General features: G+C 47.8%; 2 protein-coding genes across 2 annotated transcripts in view; one reads left to right on the forward strand and one right to left on the reverse strand.

Moving 5' to 3' along the window:
• Positions 1-11,386, forward strand: part of IL17D (interleukin 17D) — a gene marked incomplete at its 3' end in the record, with an annotated part of 12,810 nt that extends 1,424 nt beyond the window's left edge. Inside the window, exon 2 of the mRNA XM_080719951.1 lies at positions 11,065-11,386. Coding sequence (XP_080576077.1) covers positions 11,065-11,386 — 322 coding nt within the window. The remainder of the gene's footprint in view (positions 1-11,064) is intronic.
• Positions 11,387-14,047: 2,661 nt separating this feature from the next.
• EEF1AKMT1 (EEF1A lysine methyltransferase 1) overlaps positions 14,048-20,000 on the reverse strand; it is a gene marked incomplete at both ends in the record, with an annotated part of 6,491 nt that continues 538 nt past the window's right edge. Inside the window, 3 exons of the mRNA XM_080689418.1 lie at positions 14,048-14,208; positions 16,175-16,455; positions 19,260-19,342. Coding sequence (XP_080545544.1) covers positions 14,048-14,208; positions 16,175-16,455; positions 19,260-19,342 — 525 coding nt within the window. The remainder of the gene's footprint in view (positions 14,209-16,174; positions 16,456-19,259; positions 19,343-20,000) is intronic.

The raw sequence follows: 20,000 nt of genomic DNA on the forward strand, positions 1-20,000 counted from the left end.
TGCACCACCATGCCCAGCTCCCAGCCCAATTTTTTATTCTTTAATTTGAAACAGGGTCTCACTGAGTTGCAAAGGGCCTAAGTGTTATGATTTGCGAAACTGTCCCCAGGGATCTTTGTTAGACCCCTGGGAATAATTTCCCAAAAACTCCCCAAAAGAAAAAAAAAAACAGAAAAAAAACAGAAAAAGCGCTGGTTCTTGTCCTGAGCTAAAGGTAAATACACATTATCCCGGACTCTTGCTGAAAATTTAAAGAATTTTATTAAAAAGATAGAAATACAGAAGATAGTTACAGCCCCATGCCATTCTGGCATGGGGGGGTTTGAGTGAATGCCCCACCAAAGATACAGCACGTGGACCGACTTTTTATACCCATGACCTCCATCTTGTTTATGTAATTCTGACCTAGTAAACGTCCCTGTAAGGCTCCTCCCCCAGCAAGTGTGGCAAGGTGTCTCCTTTCAGGAAGGTGACCCCTCCTCTCATCCTAGCTAGATCATCCAATTATTATGTAAACCTGTCTTTAGAATGAGGAGGAGGAAGTCCTAGTTCCCCTCTCCTATAGACTTGCTAATTACCTTTAGCTAGGTTAATTTACATTGGAATAGTTGCCTGCTTCTAGGCAGAAACCAAGTCCTTTCACAGATTTGCCCCTCACCCAATTTTTGGAATATGTTAATAATCATAGGCCTCAAATCTTCCTAGGCCATTCCCAATACTGGTACACTAAGTAGCTGAGGCTGTCCACGAACCGTGATCCTTCTGTCCCAGCCTCCCAAATGCTGGGATTACAAGCGTGCCCCACCTCGTTCAGCCTTATTCTTTTTATTTTGAAACAGGGTCTCACTAAGTTGCAGAGGGTTTCACTAAGTAGCTGAGGCTGGCCAGGAACCACGATCCTTCTGTCTCAGCTTCCCAAGTACTGCGATTACAAGTGTGCGCCATCACGCCTGACTTGCAATAGACATTTTTGAGAACCTATGCTTTGTCATGGACATGTTAAATTCATTTCACCAGGGACCAAGCCAGGCAGTCTTACTAATTTGGAGTTCTGCACAGGACGCCTGTAGAAGTTGAGATTACAAGTCTATAGACATCATTTTTTTTCTTCTTTCTTTCTTTCTCTCTCTCTCTCTCTCTCTCTCTCTCTCTCTTTCTTTCTTTCTTTCTTTTTTTGTACTGGGGATTGACCCCAGGACGTTCTTTCTCTGAGCTACACCCACATGGCCCTTTTTCAAATTTTGAATGAATCTCGCTTCATTGCTGAGGCTGTCTTCAAACCTTTGGTCCTCCTGTATCAACCTCTTAAGTGCTAGGATCACAGACATGTGCCACCATTCCAGCTTTCAGACATTTTCTGAGAGGCTGTGTGTTCTGAGGGCTGCCGGGACACTGAGCCCTGTGAGGGACCCTCCCCCAGCCCGCTGAGCTTAAGTTAGGGAGGAGGACAGGGAAAGAAACTCTAATACAAAGCAAAATGTGACCTAACATGAAAACGCTTCAAGTGTGCAGTCCCTTAAAGGTGAGTGTGGGGCGATTGAACTTGGGAGGATGAACGTGGTGTTTGAAAGGCATGGGGAAGAAGCAAGATTCTGACACTGACCTGGAAAGAGGTCTGTCAAGGTGTGGGTCTGGAGTGGCCTCCACAAGCGCACATGCTGAGGACATGGTCTCCAGGGCTGGTGTCCAGGGAAGGGCCTAGAGAAGTGAGAGTGGTGAGGGCGCCATCTTATCGGAACCTGGCCGTAGAGCTGACCCGCTACTGGGAAGTGATGGGAGCTAGAGGCAGACGGGCGTGGTTGAGGAAGCAGATCACTGGGGTGTGCTCTTGGGGATGAAGCTTGTCCCGGGCCCTCCCCTCCCTGGAGCCAGCGGTCTTGGACTGACCTCTGAAACCATGAGCCAAGATAAATGTTTCCTCCTCTAAGTTGTTCATGCCAGGTATTTTGGTCGCAGTGATGAAAAGCTGACCCAAGGCCATTTTAGTAGAAAGGAGGCACCTTCCAAAGGGAAGCCTGGGGGACTCTGGGCGTGTGCAGTGAGGGTATAGCCAGGCATCCCTTGCAGCTGAGGGCGACTACAGGAGGGGCTCACGGTCAGGCAGAAGTCAGGAGTGGCCCTACAGAGGAAGGTCTCTCACTGCCCAGAAGCTGAGAAAGAGCTGGCAGATCAGAGCCCATTGCGGACAAGGGTGTGGGGAGAGGAAGGCAGCCTGGCAGGGGAGGAAGAGCTCCTGGTTGGGTGAGTGTCAGGACACTGCTCAGCACTTAATACTTACCCAACAGGACTTCTGTTTTGTGCTGGGAGGCAGACTGAGGGCCCATGCCTGCTAGGCAGCACCCTACCACTGAACAGCACCCCAGCTTATAGAGTGCTCTGGAGCAAGGAAGCTGCAGGCCCACTATGTTTTAGAAAGAACCTGAGATAATCCATAAAGAGGAAAGGGCCAGGCATGGTGGTGCATACCTGTAATCCCAGTACTCCAGAGGCTGAGACAGGAGGATCTCAAGTTGGAGGGCAGCACATGGTAACTTAGACCCTCTTTCAAAATAAAAAGGGAGCCGGGCGTGGTGGCGCACGCTTGTAATCCCAGCATTCGGGAGGCTGAGACCTGAAGGATCGCGGTTCGCGGACAGCCTCAGCTACTTAGTGAGGCCCTCTGCAACTCAGTGAGACCCGGTTTCAAAATAAAGAATAAAAAATAGGACAGGGGGTGTAGCTCAGAGGTCGAATGCCCCTGGGTTCCATCTCCAGACCCACAAAAAAAAATAAAAAATAAAAAATAAATAAAAAGGGAAAAGGCCTGGAAATGTAGTTCAGTGGCAGGATGCCTCTGGGTTCAATCTCCAGCACAATAAATAAATGAGTTAAAAAATCCCAAATAAATAGAAAGCCAAGCATGGTGGCACACACCTGTAATCCCAGTCCTTGGAAAGCTTAGACAGGAGGATCACGGGTTCATAGCCAGCCTCAGCAACTTAGTGAGACCCTGTTTCGGAATAAAAAATAGAAGGGGCTGGGGGTGTGGCTCAGAGGTAGAAAGTGTCTCTCAAGCATGCATTCACGCATGCATACATATGCATCTATGCTGGGGTACTTGTGAACCTTCCTTGTCTCTGGATTTCATATTTCTGCCCCGGTTTTTAGAGTCATGGGTTCTACTCAGTGAATCCGTTTGCTTCCTCCACACCTGTTAGCTGAGCTTCGCAGGGAACTTGCAGCATCAGAGAGCTATAGATTATGGCCAGCCTCAGGTACTGAGGCCCTCCTCAACTCAGTGAGACCCTGTTTCAAACTAAAGAATAAGAAATAGGGCTGGGGGTGTAGTTTGGAGGTAGAATGCCCCTGGGTTCCATCCCCAGTACCACAAAAAGAAGGAAAAAGAAAGGAAAGGAAAGGAAAGGAAAGGAAAGGAAGGAAGGAAGGAAGGAAGGAAGGAAGGAAGAATAAATAGGGCTATGGTTGTAGATGGAGGTAGAATGTCCCTAGGTTCAATCCCCAGTATCCTTCCCCGGCAAACAAGGGCATAAATTGAGCACAGCGCTGACTCTCCAGTTTTGTTAAGTATTCTGTTTCTGTCTTGAGTTGTCAGTGGTTTTGTTAGTCAGCTTTCTGTTGCTTTGACAGCAACGTTTTCAACGTTTAACTACCAGAATATAAAAATGTGTGGTAGCGCATGCCTGTAATTCCCAGTACTTGGGAGGCTGAGACAGGAGGATCACAGGTTCGAGGTCAGAGCCTCAGCAAGTAGCAAGGCTCTCATCAACCTTGTGAGACCCTGTTTCCAAATAAGAAATAAAATCGGGCTGGGGGTGTAGCTTAAAGGTAGAATGTCTCTGGGTTCAATCCTTAGCACCACAAAAAAAAAAAAAAAAAAAATTCTCATTTACTTTGCAGCATCATGTTTATTTCTCTTTGACTTTAAAAATATTCCCAAAATAAAACCAACTTGAATGCTCAGAACATTTTTTAAAAAGCCAAGTTAATATAATAAGTATATAGTCAGGTAGTCAGGACACTTAAGGTTTATGAAGGTTTTGAAAACAACACCCACATATGCTGACGCCCTAGAGACACACACCTTCCAGTTCTCTGAGTAATTTTAGGTTGTTTATTACATTTTTCAATTTCGAATAGTATTCTAAAGTTAACTTTCCTCTAGGGTATGAATAATGTACAATAATTTATTTTTAGGCTTTATTCCATACTTTTTAAGTATAGCCTCTAAGATTATGTCCAAATTTATTTGCAGTAAACAGTTCCCTGGGGAGCAGTGACAAGAAGAGGGTAACCAGAAAGGAAAACAAAGAGGCCCAGGAGCGAGGCGAGGGGGCGGGGACAGGAGGTCCAGTGACTTAAAAATAGCCACTCAGGACCCTGGGGATGTGACAGGACAGGACACCCTGGCGGGCAGTGACCTGAGCAGCCCGGCCTGCAGAACCTTCAGCAGGCGACTCCGGGGAGAGGGGAATCCAAAGAAAATCAGCCAGCCCCACCAAGGTCTTGACTGAAAAGCTGACTCTAGTTTGTAGGGGCCTGGGAGTGGTATTTGTGTTTACCAGCAGGCAGGTGGAATCCCAGACAGCTGTCAAAAACAGTAAGGCCCTCATGGCCTGCCTGAGGGTATCTCCTGCTCGCCGACCCCAGAGCCTCTAGCTACTGTGGGTGGGTCCGCTGCCACCCACTTAGGATCTCTTAGTAAGACTGGCACAGGTAAATCCATCTCTGAGTTTATTGCCTCCTGTCTCAGCCTCCCAAGAGGGAAATTAAAACGTGCACCCGGCTGCAGCGTTCCTCTTAAAAATATCCCCACTCATATTTTTTTAAGTGAACCTTTCCCTCCATTTATGTTCCTTCGAGTTTGTCTCCTAGTCCTAAGAAAAGACCGAGCTTTGGGGGTCCGCCGAGCCTGGGAAGGTGTCTGCAGGGGCTGCTGTGGCCAGCAGAGGGCAGCACCGCGCCAGCATCCTGCCAGGTTAACTTTTACATTTTGGGGCAGAAGCCAGGAGCTTTCCCTTTTTATTCAAAATATTTTTCCTTAGCAAGTTCACTGTTTCCTGGGTCCCTGCTCACAACTATGGGTTGTTGTAATCACTTTCAGATAAGCCTATCTGTCTTCAAGAAAAATTTGTAGGGCATAGCTCAGAGGTAGGATGGCCCTGGGTTCAATCCCCAGTACCTCAAAATTAAAAAGGAGTTGGAGGATTTGGAGAGGGTGACAGAAGGGCCAGCATTGTTCCTCCTCTTTCACTTATAGAAAAGGAGACCTTGCCAATAACGCGTGCAGTATTTCTAACTCCAAAACGCTTTGACAGATAAATGACCTTGATTTAGCGCCATCTCTAACCCCCTGGGCTTCTCAGAGTACAGCAGGCTCTGCTGCACCTATCACCATTTCACAGAGTAAAAATAAAAGCATTGTAATGGTGCATTGTCCTGGGATTATCATTTTGCTTTGATAGTTATCTCCGGCGGCTGGGGTTTTACTTTGGTATTTCTAGAGCAGCCAGGGAAGATGACAGTGACAGTATTTCATTCCCTGGGCACTTCTGCCCTGTGCCTCACCTGAATAGAATGTGTGTGTGTGCCTTCGTGCCGGCAGCAGGATTTGGGCAAATGTAGGAAGTTCCGCACATGCCGTGAGGTGGCATTCCAGATGGTATCTGTCTTCCAGAGATGACGCATGAAAAATGTGGGGGAGGACAGTCAGGACATTGCTCTAAATTACCAAGCAGCCCAAGAAATACCACGAGCCCCTCCGGAATTGCAGGCGGGCTGGGCGAGCGTGGTGGACCATTCTCCTGGGCATGGTGACCGCTGATCCCCTGGGGCCAGTGGCTCCTGCTGGCTGCGCACAGGCACCTCCACCAGGCCTCGAGGACAGACACACCAAAGGGGCTCAGAACTTGCCCTCTGCAGCTTCTTCCCCTGGACTGAGCTGAGTGGCCTGTGGCATGAGCGTCGTTTTCCTTTGAAGAAATATTTCCCAGCTGCGCTGAACTTGTAGCATTTGCCATGACAGAAGAACAAAAGCCTCTGAGAAATGTGGCGTCTCCTCATTTTTCTTCTCCCCTAGAACCGCTCCCCCAAATTAGCTTCCAGCTTCTTTTTGGAAGCCCGAGCCTCGCTCTGACCTCCCACATGAGCAGATTTCGATGGAACAACAGCATTTCCCATAGTAACTTCATGCCAGGAGCTGGTCTGCTTGCGAAAGGTCCACAGCCCTGTGGATCTGAATATTGTGCAACTCGGCCCACGACTGACCTCCCATGGCGCCTCGGTTTCCCCTCATGAGCGAGGGTCAGGCAGAACCGATTGTTCCAGTGGCCCTGGGCCAGTTTCCTGGGAGAAGAGCCAGCTCCCTGGCTCCACTTCAGATCTGCCTCTGCGCAGGGGGGACCCAGATGGAGCAGAGACGGCGTCCAGCTCCCCCGTCTGGATGGGCCTGGGGACTCAGCCCGGTCAGCCATGCAGTCAGGCGGGCTCTCCACACCCCGTGAGAAGTGTGCACTGAACCTTCCTCTGGACTGAGCCAGGAAAGCATTCTGCGGGGCGTCCTGGCAGCACGGAATGCAGCTTCTGGCTCCCTTGGGCCTTAGCAGATGGAAGGAAGGTGGAGCTGACGGGCCTGCTGGCCACCACTTCCCCCAAGAGGGAAGCTGATTGTGGCCTCCAGTGTCCCCAGTTACCCTCTGGTCAGCCAGCAGGGCCCCGGCTGACCCACCCTGCAGTGGGGCCCACAGTAAACGGTGTGGCTTCCTGTCCAGCATCAGAACCTTGCAGGGTGTATCCTTTTTTAAAATTTTTTCTTATGGTACTGGAGATTAAACCCACAAGCATTCTACCTCTTTTCTATTTTGAAACAGTCTCACTAAGTTTACTTCATGCTGCAGGCCTCAAACCTGTATTCTAAAAGGAAATCAGCCAAATGGAAGGTTGGCATGCACCGTCTTGTTTTTTGTAGTGCAGGGGATAGAACCCAGGACCTCCCATATGCTGGGCAAGTGCTCACCACTGAGTGGCACCCTAGGCCTAAACCTCTCCTCTCCTCTCGCCTTATATTTTATTCTTTACTTTGAAACAGGATCACACTAAATTGCAAAGGGCCTCACTAAGTAGCTGAGGCTGTCCACCAACTGCGATCCTCTTGTCTCAGCCTCCCAAGCGTGGGGATTACAAGCGTGCGCCACCACGCCTGGTGTTATTTGTTATTTTGAAACAAGGATCCAGGTATGGTGGTGCACACATGTAATCCCAGTAGTTGGGAGGCTAAGATGAGGATTGAAGGTTTGAAGCCCGCTTTCACAACTTGGTGAGACCCTTTTTTAAAATAAATCAGGTGTGGTGGCACAAGCCTGTAATCCCAGAGACTCCAGAGACAGAGACAAGAGAATCACAGGTTCAGGGACGGCCTCAGCAAGCTAGGAAGACCCCACAACTTAGTGAGACCGCATTTCAAATGTAAAAACAGAGCTAGGTTGTAGCTCAGAGGTAGAATGCCTCTGGATCCAAACGTCAGCAGTACAATAAGATAAAATTGGCTTAGGGGTGTAGCTTACATGTAGAATGGCCTTGGGTCCAACCCCCAGTACCAAAATAAATAAAACATCTACCGTGAAATAAGGTCTGGATAAATTAGCATGCACTGGCCTCAAACATGAATCCTCAGCCTCAGCCTCCCAAGTGCTGGGTGACAGCCGCAGCCTGCAGCTCTGCGAAGGCGATAGATAACCTGGAGCCCAGGCGGGCGTGGTGGCGCTCGCTTGTCATCTCAGTATTTGGGAGGCTGAGACAGGAGGATGGCACGGGTTCAAAGCCGGCCTCAGCTACTTAGTGAGACCCTGTTTCCAAATAAAATATAAAAAAAGGTCTGGGAGTATAGCCCGGAGGTTAAAAAAAAAAAAGCCTCTGGGTTCCATCCCCAGTACCACCAAAAAACAACAAAACCTGGAGCTCGCAGCCCGCCCGCGCCCCGCGCCAGGTGGCCGCCGCCGTCCTGGAGGTCGCCCGCCGCCCGGCGCAGCTTCGGATTGTTTCCGACCGCGGCCCCCGGCGCGCTTTTTCTGTCCTTGCGGTCACTCGCATTCCTGCCGCAGCTCGGCTGCCACCCCTCGCCGCCTTTGTTCTTGGATTAGGCGCGGCCAGCTGTTCCCGCGGAGGACGGCGCTGCCATCGCGGCGGGGAGAGGAAGGGAGAGGAGGGGTCGGCGCCGGAGCCGCCGCCCTCAGAAGGCGCTCCGAGGGCCGGCGGGGCCGCGCTGGACAACCCCGGGCCCAGCCGGCACCACAGGAGCATTCTACCTCCGAGCTACGCCCCAGGCCCATTTTATTTTGAAACAAGGTCTTGCTAAATTGCAGAGGGCCCGAGTTGCTGAGGCTGCCCTCGAACCTGCGATCCTCCTGTCTCAGCCTTCCATACGCTGGGATTCGTGTGCCACACCGGGCTCACTTTGAGGGTTTTTAAGGAGAGGAATGAGGGCAAGGGCTGGAGATGTGCACATCTAGAGGCTTTTCACAGCTGCCAGAGCAGGTGACCTTGTTCAGGTGTGGTCTCCATCATCACCTCAGGATTGGTCAGGCCTTGATGGTAATAAGACAGTTGCTGTTAAGGTTAGCACATAGCAAGGTGTTTATGGGTCAGACCTGGAATCCCACGTGACCAGCAAAGAAGGGTGCAAAGTGATTCCCGCTTCTAGTCACCCATGGGACAATTGCAGGCAAAAGCGAGGAATCTCAAGACCTTGTTTCCACATCCAGCAGGACCTCCTGCACCTCCAGGACCCCCAGCCTCTGGGCCACAGCAGGCCGTCTGCCTTCAGTTCCCTCTTTCTGCATGTTAGATGGTTGCAGGGACATGGCAGCGCCCCCACCCCTCAAAGTGCAGTTGGCTGATGCATGTAACTGCAGTTAGACAACCATGGCCAAACTGTCCTGGCCGATGTGTACAACTGCAAACACATGTGTCTCCCAATTCCTGACACAGGTGCCCCCTGTTCTAAGAACTTTGATTTAGACCGTTGCTTAAGAAACAACCACCTACCTGCCTGGAAAGCCCCCAACTCCTCGCCTTCCCCCGCCCTCAAGAAACAGCCCCATACAAGCTTCAACCTGCAGACCCCAGGTGAGCACTTCACTGGCCCCACCTTGGACCATGAACCTCGCCTCACCAGGGAGAGCAGGATAAAGCGCCCTTTCTTTTTACTTGGCCTGCTTGCCTCATTGCCTGCAACTTTATACCGCAGACCCACGCGTCTTTCTCTTCCAGAGCTCTGGCTCAGAAGCTGCCATTGGGCCCCTTTCCCAGGCTAGTGCCTGTAGGTCCTCACATTTAGCTGTTTCTGGACAGGTCGAGAAGGCTGTGGTTCTGGGATTTGGGCATCTCTGCCCCCCAGCAGAGTGAGAAGCAGATTCATTCGAGGCTTGCCTACATTTTAAATGGACAGATTAGCTGGGCATGGTAGTGCACACTGGTAATCCCAGCAATTGGGAGGCTGAGACAGGAGGTTCATATACAGCCTCAGCTACTTAGTGAGGCCTTTTGCAACTCAGTGAGACCCTGCTTCAAAATAAAGAACAAAAAAATAGGGCTGGATGTGTAGCTTGGAGGTAGAATGCACCTGAATTCCATCCCCAGTACTGCAAAAAAAAAAAAAAAAAAAAAGAAAAAGAAAAAAAAAGACAGATTAATGGAAGAATTGGGAGTCCTAGCGGTCCCAGGAGCAATGGAAGCAGTGCATCCCTCTGCAAGGGGATACTCAGAGGAGTCCCAACCCCGGCTAGTAGCTGCTTGGCTTTGAGGAGCTGTGCAGGTGGGTGCTGCAGGGGGCAGGCTCTGGCTGGTACTTTTACCCCCTCCCAGGAGCCACCTGGCCCAGTCACCTGATTACCTTGCGTGAGCTGTTCTGGAGGTACTGACACTCAGTTCTTGAAATCTGACCAAAAAATGGGAAGACTTGGAGGATGTTTTAGCTTTTTTTTTTTTTTTGGTCAGAAAATAAAACTACCTGACAACAATTTAGAGAAAAGTTTTATTTAGCTCAGGGTTTGAGGTTCAGTCCATGGTTGGCTGGCTCTAAGGCAGAAGCTTCATGCTGGCAAGGTATGGTGGAGAAAGCTGTTCAGAGCAGCCAGAAGCAGGAAGGAGGGTGGGGAGACCGAGGACCGTTAGAGTTCCCAAATCCATGTCCCCAGTGACCTACCTCCATTCTGCCTACAGATACCACCCAGCAAGTCTATTCAAACCATCATCATCATCACCATCCTCACCACCACAGTACTAGAGATGGAACCCAGGGGCATTCTACCTCCGAGCTACACCCCAGCCTGATTTTTTTAAATTCTTTGTTTTGAAACAGGGTCTCACTGAGTTGCAAAGGGCCTAAGTAGGGGCTGGCCATGAACCCAGATCCTCCTGTCCCGGCCTCCCAAATGCTGGGATTACAAGTGTGCGCCATCACACCTGACACAAATCTATTCAAATTATTAATCCAGGCTGGGTGTAGTGGTGCACGCTTGTAATTCCAGAGCTTGGGAGGCTGAGACAGGAGGATCACACAGGTTCAAAGCCAGCCTCAGCTACTTAGGCTCTCAGCCACTTAGTGAGACCCTGTTTCCAAATAAAGTATAAAATAGGTCTGGGGGTATAGCCAAGAGGTAGAAAAGTCCCTGGGTTCCACCCTCAGTAACACACACACACAAACACACACACAAAATTAATCCATCAATTAGGCATAATGGCACAGGCCTGGAACTTAAAAGGCCGAGAGACAGGACCACATGTTTGAAGCTAGCCTTAGCAACATAGCAAGACCCTGCTACAAAATAAAAAATAGAAAGCTGGGCATGGTGGCGTATCCTTTGTAATCTCAGTACTTGGGAGACTGAGCCTGGAGCATCGCAAGTTCGAGGACGGCCTCAGCAAATACTGAGACTAACATCAACCTAGTGAGGCCGTTTCAAAATAAAAATAAAACAGGGCTGATATAGCTAGGAGGTAGGATGTCCCTGGGCTCAATCCCCAGTAACCCCCTAATAATAAAAATAAAACTTTGCTTTCTCCTTGCAGAATATCCTATGACCCCACGAGGTTTCCCAAGTATCTGCCTGAGGCCTACTGCCTGTGCCGGGGTTGCCTGATGGGGCCCTTTGGGGAAGAGGACTTCCGCTTCCGCAGCACCCCAGTGTACATGCCCGCAGTGATCCTGCGCCGCACCTCGGCCTGCGCGGGAGGCCGCTGGGTGTACACGGAGGACTATGTTACCATCCCCGTGGGCTGCACCTGTGTCCCTGAGCCAGAGAAGGACATGGACAGCATCAACTCCAGCGTGGACAAGCAGAATGCCAAGCTCCTGCTGGGCAGTGCCAATGACCAGCCTGCCCAGCCCTGAGGTCGCTGTCCCTGGACAGGCTGGGTCACTGTAGCCTTTTGTCCAGAATAGCAGGTTAATGTGACCTGGCACTGCCTGCTTTTGCTTTTGTGTGTTGGTACTTTGCTTTTTGTACTTTTGATTCTTGGTTTTTGTTGTTTTGGTATTGGGAATTAAGCCAAAAGGCATTCTACCCAAGGTTCACCCTCAGCCTTTCAATTTTCAAACAAGTTCTTGCTAAGTTGCACGGAACCAGCAATTGTCCTGTCTCAGCCTCCCAAGTACTGGATTTACTTAGAGGTGAGCGCCACCGCACCAGGCTTGTTTTTTAAAGTGAAAGTGAGCAAAGAATTGTGGAAGGCCGAGGGGAAGGGACCCAGGGACCCGCCCACGGTGCCAGCAAGGATGGCACGGTCCCAGTGGTGCAGCGGCTAAGAAGTGGGGTTAGAAATGGCTCCAGATGCTGACACTGAATGTGTGACTGGGCAGGTGGGTGCTTGCTCCAGGAAGCAGCTAGAGATTTATAAAGTTTTAAAAAACTATTTAAAAAATGTACAAGCAGGTGGTGGCGCACGCTTGTAATCCCAGCATTTGGGAGGCTGAGGCAGGAGGGTTGCAGTTCGCAGACAGCCTCAGCTACTTAGTGAGGCCCTCTGCAACTCAGTGAGACCCTGTTTCAAAATAAAGAATAAAAAATAGGGTCAAGGGTGTAGCTCAGAGGTAGAATGCCCCTGGGTTCCATCCCCAGTACTAAAAAAAAAGAGAATGCTACACTTTTTTATTCAGCTGTTTTGAATAGGGACATAAGCTATTTTTTATATTAGCAATTTAGAGCAACTATAATTTTTTACTTGATGTATAAGCAATTTATAAACATTAATTTCCTGCTAGGATTTAGATGCACACTGGAATCTCATGTTCCCTTTACTGGCACTGCGCCATGGGGTTATAAACTCAGCCTATGGCTAAGGCAACAAAATAAAGTTTTCCTTCTGCCGAAAGCCTTCGGGTCAGCAGATGAGCCAGCAGGCTCATAGGACGATTCCAGAAACCCAGACTTGGCTTTACTCACGAGTTACAACAAAGTTTTGTCTTTTCACTTTTGAAAGTCCCTGGGGTCTTCTGAATGAGGTAGAATGTGACATCTTTGCCAGTTCCCAAGAAGAATCCCAGCAGAACATACTGACTTCTATTGAAGGGCTGTAGGGTAAAGCCAATATGAGGAGAAAGTGGGCCACGTTAGACTTTCTAGAGAGCCGGGCGTGGTGGTGCACACTTTCAGGAGGCCGAGACAGGAGGATCGTGGTTCGTGGACAGCCTCAGCTACTTAGTGAGGCCCTCTGCAACTCAGTGAGACCCTGTTTCAAAATAAAGAATAAAAAATAGTGCTGGGGGGGGTAGCTTGGAAGTAAAATGCCCCTGGGTTCCATCCCCAGTATCACACAAAAAAAAAAAAAAAAAAAAAAATTCTAGAGATTGATAGTAAGGCCTTTCTAAGCCTTAGAGTGTTAAGAGTCCTTACTCTTTTCCCTAGACTGAATGCCTGTCCCTGAACACAGTAATATGTAAAAGTTCTTTTTAAATCATTAAAACAATTACAGATGAACGATGTATTGGCTGTGTGCACTGTTTCTGGATTTCACTTAGATGGGTTCAACTGATCTTTTATTTAGAAGAAATAGTATGTTAACTAAGGTCTTTATATATATATATATATATTTTTTTTTTTGTGTGTGTGTGTGTGTGTATATGGTACTGGGATTAACCCAGGGGCATATTATTTCCAAGCTACAGCCCCCAGTGTTGTTGTTTTTTTTTTTTTTTTTTGGTGGTACTGGGGTTCCTGGAAGCCCTTCTACCTCTGGGCTACACTCCCAGACCTCTTTTTATATTTTTATTTAGAAACAGGGTCTCCTAAGCCAGCGCGCGCGGCTGGCTTTGAACCTGCGCGATCCTCCTGTCTCTGCCTCCCAAGCGCGGGGATTACAAGCGTGCGCCACCACGCCCGGCGTGTTGTTTTTTTTTTAAAGCAGGGTCAGGGTCTCACTTAAGTTGCTGAGGCTAGCCTCAAACCTGTGATCCTCCAGCCTCAGCCTCCCAAGTACTGAGACTATAGGGTGAGCCACCACACCCAGCTAGGTCTTTATGTCCTAACTATTAAATTAATCAAGATTTGACCTGGTCTTAGATCAGCTGGTAGCTGGGTGTGGTGGTGCACGTATGTAATCTCAGTATTTGGGAGGCTGACAGGAGGATCACCTGAGCCCAGGAGTTCTGGGTCAGCCTGGGAAACACAGTAAAAACCTGCTCCACTGAGTGAGTGTGTGTGTGTGTGCGTGTGTGGGGGGGGTAACTGGGGATACTGAACGCAGAGGTGCTTTACCTCTGAGCTACACCTCCATGGATTCAATCCTCAGTAAACACCACACACACACAGTGACAGAGTCGCTGGCCATGGTGACACATGCCTGTCATTCCAGTACTTGGGAGGCTGAGATACTGCAAGTTTGAGGCCAGCCTCAACAACTTAGATCCTATTTCTAAACAAAAAATAAAATAGACCTGGGGGTGTATTTCAAGGTGCCTCTGGTCAACTCCAGTATGAAAGGGAGGAAGGAGGATGGGGAGTGGAAGAAGGGAAAGAAAGGAAAAAAAGAGGAACATGGGAAGGCCCCGGGCCCTTTATTGTAATCCGTCGCTCTCTGTGTTCAGGTTCCTGTCTAGACCAGAATCATAATTCACATAACATCGAAACTCATTTGCCAAGTTCCGCGTGTGCTTTGGAATAAACCCACACGTCTTCACGCCCAGGAGTCCTGCTGCCAGCTCTTCCATGATGGCGCCTGTGAAGAACAAATCCAGTTAATCCAGCGTGTGAGGATCAGTTTGGAGAGGGGGGGAGACATGGGCTGCGGAGGGTTCTAGACCAAAATACTTGACAGATTGTTGACAACAAGCTGGGCCTGGTGGCACATGCCTGTAATCCTAGTAACTTAAAAGGAAAAGACAGGAGGATGACAGGTTTAAGGCCAGTTTCGGCAATTTAGCAATGCCTCCAGCAACTTGGTGAGACTGTTTCAAAATAAAAACTAAAAAGGACTAATAATCCCCAGCCCCGCAAAAAAATAATTGTTGACCACACTGCTCAGCACATAGGAGACCCTTCCCTCTCTGCTGTTTTTGCAAATCATCTTTTTTCCCCTTTCTCTTTTAATAAGTAATTTTCTTATCTTTATAAAACTAGGACACTTAAATTATGTTACAAAAGGAACAAAAGGGAAGAAAAATAGTAAAAACTGGGTAGGGTTTCCCAAGTGCTGAGTCAGGAACCTTTTTTGGTAAAATCTAATCCTGCAGAGCATATGAACACACCATCCTGCCTAATTCTTCTGTAACTCCTAGCCATCTCACCCCCACTGGCCATTTTATTTATTTATTTATTTATTTATTTATTTGTTTGTTTGTTTATTTATTTTGGGTACTGGGGGTGGAACCCAGGGGCTTTTCTACCTCCGGGCTATACTTCCAGACCTATTTTATTTGGAAACAGGGTCTCACTAAGTTGCTGAGAGCCTCACCCAGTAGTAGAGGCTGGCTTCAAACCTGTGCAACCCTCCTGTCTCAGCCTCCCAAGCGCGGGGATTATAAGCGTGGCCACCACACCTGGTTTCCCGCTGGCCAATTTAAAGCACCTGCTCCCCCAGAACACATCTCCCAACACCTGCACAGGGCAAGCATGGGCCGGGAACAAAGCACTCCTGGGCTCTTCGCTTTTCTCCTCCATATTCAGCGCAGAGTGAGCTCTTCCAATTTTAGGGAGTAGTAGGGATTGACAGGGGCATTCTACCTCCAAACTATGCTCAGCCCTTTATTTTGAGATAAGGTCTCACTAAATTGCCAAGGCTGACCTCAAACCTGCGCTCCTCCTGTCTCAGCCTCCCAAGTACAGGGATGACAGGTGTGGCCATGCACCTGGCTAAGCTCTTCCCATTCCATTCCTGAAGCTCATCTTTAACTGTTCCTACTGCTGCAACCCTGCAGGAACCAGTGCTGCTCTCGGTTGGCCACCGCTAGCTCAGTGGTAAATGACCCCCGACTCAAACCCAGCATGGCGTGCCAGGCACACATACAAATGGCTTTTTTTTTTTTCTTTTCTTTTTGCGGTACTGGGGATTGAACCCAGGGGCATTCTGTTTCTGAGCTATACACCCTCAGCCCTATTATTTATTTATTTATTTATTTATTTATTCAGTACTGGAGATTGAACCTAGGGGTATTCTACCTCCAAGCTACATCCTCAGCCTGATTTTTTGTTTGTTTTTGGTGGTACTGGGGTTCCTGGAAACCCTTCTACCTCCAGGCTATACTCCCAGACCTATTTTATATTTTATATAGGTTTGTTTTATATAGGACCTATTTTATATAGGTCTGGGAGTGTAGCCCTGCGCGATCCTCCTGTCTCCACCTCCCAAGCGCGGGGATTACAAGCCTGCGCAACCATGCCCGGCTCAGCCTGATTTTTTATTCTTTACTTTAAAACAGGGTCTCACTAAGTTGCAGAGGGTCTCAGTAGTGGCTGAGGCGGGCCAATAATCTGTGATCCTCCTGTCTCAGTCTCCCAAATACTGGGATTACAAGTGTGCGCCACCACACCCAACTAGATCCTGTTTCAAAAGAAGAAAAGAAACACGAGGTCCTGGTTGCTATGAGTCTCCTAAATTGCTGAGGCTGGTCCCGAACCTCGGGTCCTCCTTGTCTCAGCCTCCCAAGTACTGAGATGACCTCTTTCAACTCAGCTGTAACACCTACCCGTGCACAGCAGAATCTTGCCCCGAGTCAGAAACTTGATGGTTTCTGATGTCTTTCTGAGGCACTCCTCAGAGAGATAAGGAGGATCTGCCATTACGATGTCGAAGCTGTGTGCAGTGATTTCTTCAGGTAAGCTCAGCGGATGATTGTAATCGTAGAAGACAAATTCCTTCCCATACATGGCAAATCTCCTGTCATACTCAAAGATGTATACTGTGAAGTCCTCTCTGTGCAGTTCTCGGAGTTTCTGGTAAACACTGGGAGCACTTACACACGCTATTCTAGAATACAGAAGAAAAAACGCACACTCACAAGGGATGGTGCTCAGCAACGGCTGCTTCCTCAAAAACAACAGGTCCTTAGCTCAGATCTTCTTAAAGTAAATAATAGAACAAGCTAATGATTAGTAAACTTTGGGAAAAGTTTACTCACTTGTAAGGAATTTTGTATTTAAAGACATGCAACTCATAATTTCAGATATAAAAGAATATGCTTTTTATAGGAAAAATGTTAAAAAACCAGGCACACATTATGACAATTAAATGTAATTAGGCCAGCGCCTAAGTTTACCTGTTCTTTTCATGAAGAACCTTTTTTTTGTGTATGTGGCAACAGGGATTGAACCCAGGGCATTCTACCTCCAAGCTATAACCCTAGTCCTTTATTTTGAAACAGGGTCTCACTCAGTTACAGCGGGCTTCCTAAGTGGCTGAGGCTAGTCACAACCTAGGATCCTCCTGTCTCACTTCTCAGTTATTAGGATTATAACCTTGCACCACCATGCATCTCTTTTCTTTTTCCTTGTTTGTGGCAATGGGAATTGAACCTAGAAACACTACATCTGAGCTACACTCCCAGATCTATTTGTGTGTGTGTGTGTGTGTGTGTGTGTGTGTGTGGTACTGGGGGTGGAATCCAGGGGCTTTTCTACCTCTGGGCTACACTCGCAGACCTATTTTATACTTTACATGGAAACAGGGTCTCACTAAGTTGCTGAGAGCCTTACACAGTAGCTGAGGCTGGCTTCAAACATGTGTGATCCTCCTGTCTCAGCCTCCCAAGCGCGGGGATTACAAGCCTGCGCCACCACGCCCAGCTCTATTTTATTTTTATTTTTATTTTTTTTTGGTGGTACTGGAGGTGGAACCCAGAGGCTTTCTACCTCCGGGCTATACTCCCAGACCTATTTTATATTTTATTTGCAAACAGGGTCTCACTAAGTTGCTGAGAACCTCACTAAGTAGCTGAGGCTGGCTTCGAACCTGTGCGATCCTCCTGTCTCAGCCTCCCAAGTGCGGGGATGACAAGCGTGCGCCACCACACTAGGCTGATTTTTATTTTGAAAAAGGGTCTCACTAGGTTGCTGAGAGTCTCGCTACTTTGTGTGTGTGTGTGTGGTACTGGGGATGGAACCCAGGGGCCTTCTACCTTCAGGCTACACTCCCAGACCTATTTTATATTGTTTGGAAAAAGGGTCTTACCATGTTGCTGAGAGCCTTACTAAGTAGCTGAGGTTGACTTCAAACCTACATGATTCTCCTGTCTCAGCCTCCCGAGTACCCCAGTACCGCAAAAAACAAAAAGATAAGAAATAGGTTAGGAAATGTTAATATGAAAAATAAAGAAGCTGGGCGTGGTGGCGCACACTTGTAATCCCAGCATTCGGGAGGCTGAGACCTGAGAATTGCAGTTCGTGGACAGCCTCACCTACTTAGTGAGGCCCTCTGCAACTCAGTGAGGTCCAGTTTCAAAATAAAGATTAAAAAATAGGGCAGGGGTGTAGCTCGGAGGTCAAATGCCCCTGGGTTCCATCCCCAGACCCCAGACCCGCAAAAAAAAAAGAAAAAGAAAAAAGAAAGAGCTAGGGCTTAATGTTAGAGCACTCAACCTAGCAAGGACAAGGCCCCTGGTTGCACCCTCAGTAACACCAAAAATAAAAAATATATTAAGAAATGTCACAGTCAACATTTTTCTGAATGCCTCTGAACTCAGTGTTCAAGCCTTGTGTGTGTCTTTCTCTCTCTCACTGAGGATTGAACCCAGAGGCATTCTACCTCCAAGCTGCACCCTAACCCCAATTTTATTTTATTTTTTTTGCGGGTCTGGGGATGGACCTTCAAGCTACATCCCCTGCCCTATTTTTTTTTTTTATTATTCTTTATTTTGAAACAGGGCCTGAGTTGCGGAGGGCCTCACTAAGTAGCTGAGGCTGTCCGCGAACCACAATCCTCTGGTCTCAGCCTCCCAAATGCTGGGATTAAAAGCGTGCGCCACCATGCCCAGCTCAATTTTATTTTTATTTGGAAACAGGGTCTCACTATGTTGCTGAGAGCCTAAGTTGCAGAGGCTGGCTTTGAACCTGCAATCCCCCTGTCTCAGCCTCCCAAGTATTGTGATTACAAGCTTGAGTCACCATGCCCGGCTTGAAGTAGTCTTAATGGCTCATGTGCTAGAATTCATGATGTATAATATTTGCATATTATAGTTCTAGAAAGGAGAAAGTATTAATTTAAGCCAGATGTGGTGGTACACACCTGTAATCCTAAAACTTGTGGGGCTGAGATATAAGGATTACAAATTTGACGTCATTCTCAGCAACTTAGAAACCTTTATAAAAATAAATTAGGAGTTGGGCATGGTAGCACATGCCTTTAGTCCCCAGTACTTGGGAGGCTGAGACAGAAAGATTGAAAGTTCAAAGCTATCCTCAGTAACTTAGTGAGGCTCTCTGCAACTTAGTGAGACCCTATTTCCAATGAAAAAAATTTTAAAATCACTCTGGAGGGTGTATCTCAGAAGCAGAAGGCACCTGGGTTCAATCCCCAGCACCAGACACACACACGTACACACAGACAAATTTAATAAATTAAAAGAGCTGGGAGGGGGTAATAGCTCAGGGATAAAATGTCCCTGAGTTCAATCTCTGGTACAAACCAAACAATACCAAAACCCAAAAAAGTATTAATTTATAGGACCATTATGGTTCATAGGTGTGATGATTGGTTTTCATGCATTGTATGAGAAGTGCCTCCCTCACATTCATTTAGACTAGAAGACAAAAAGAGAAACACAGCTTGACTCTCACCTGCCACCTTCTCCAGCAGCAGCAATCACTTCCTGTGCAAGCCGCAGGGCAGTTTCCTGACTGTACCAAAATTGGCTCAGCTGCTGCAAGAGAAGGGCTGGCATGAATTCAGAATGTCAACCCTGTCCCTTTAATTAACATCTACCATGCCAGGGAACTAATCAAGGTGTCCATCAAAAGACAAATGGATTACAAAATTAAGAGAAATACACACAATGGAATTTTATTCAGCAATAAAGAACAAAATTATGTCATTTGTAAAAAGATGGAAAGACCTGGCGAACATTATGTTAAGTGAGATTAGCCAAGCACAGAAAGAGAAGACATACGTTTTCTCTAATATGCTCAAGCCAGGGAGCATTAGGGATACCAGAGGGACTCCAGATAATGGAGGGGAAACCTCAGCAAAGTCAGAAAGGAGGGGTAGGAGAAAAAGAAGGCTGTGGTTCATTAATGAAAAAGCTATATGCAACTATGCTTATACAGTAAATATAACATTGTTAACCTGGATGCTCAGTGTCCGGAGGGAAATGGGAAAATGACACCAAGTACTGTCAATTTATGCCAATGTCAACATAATTCACACTATGACGTGAGACTATAGTGTACCAAAAAAAATAAAATTAAAAATTAAAAAATATACATATAAAAAAAGAGGCTGAGATAGGAGGATTGAAGGTTCGCAGCCAGCCTCAGATATGTATTGGGGTCCTCCACAACTTTATGAGACCCTGTTTCAAA

The sequence above is a fragment of the Muscardinus avellanarius genome, assembly GCF_963383645.1.
Source record: "Muscardinus avellanarius genome assembly, chromosome: 2".
NCBI lineage: Eukaryota > Metazoa > Chordata > Mammalia > Rodentia > Gliridae > Muscardinus > Muscardinus avellanarius.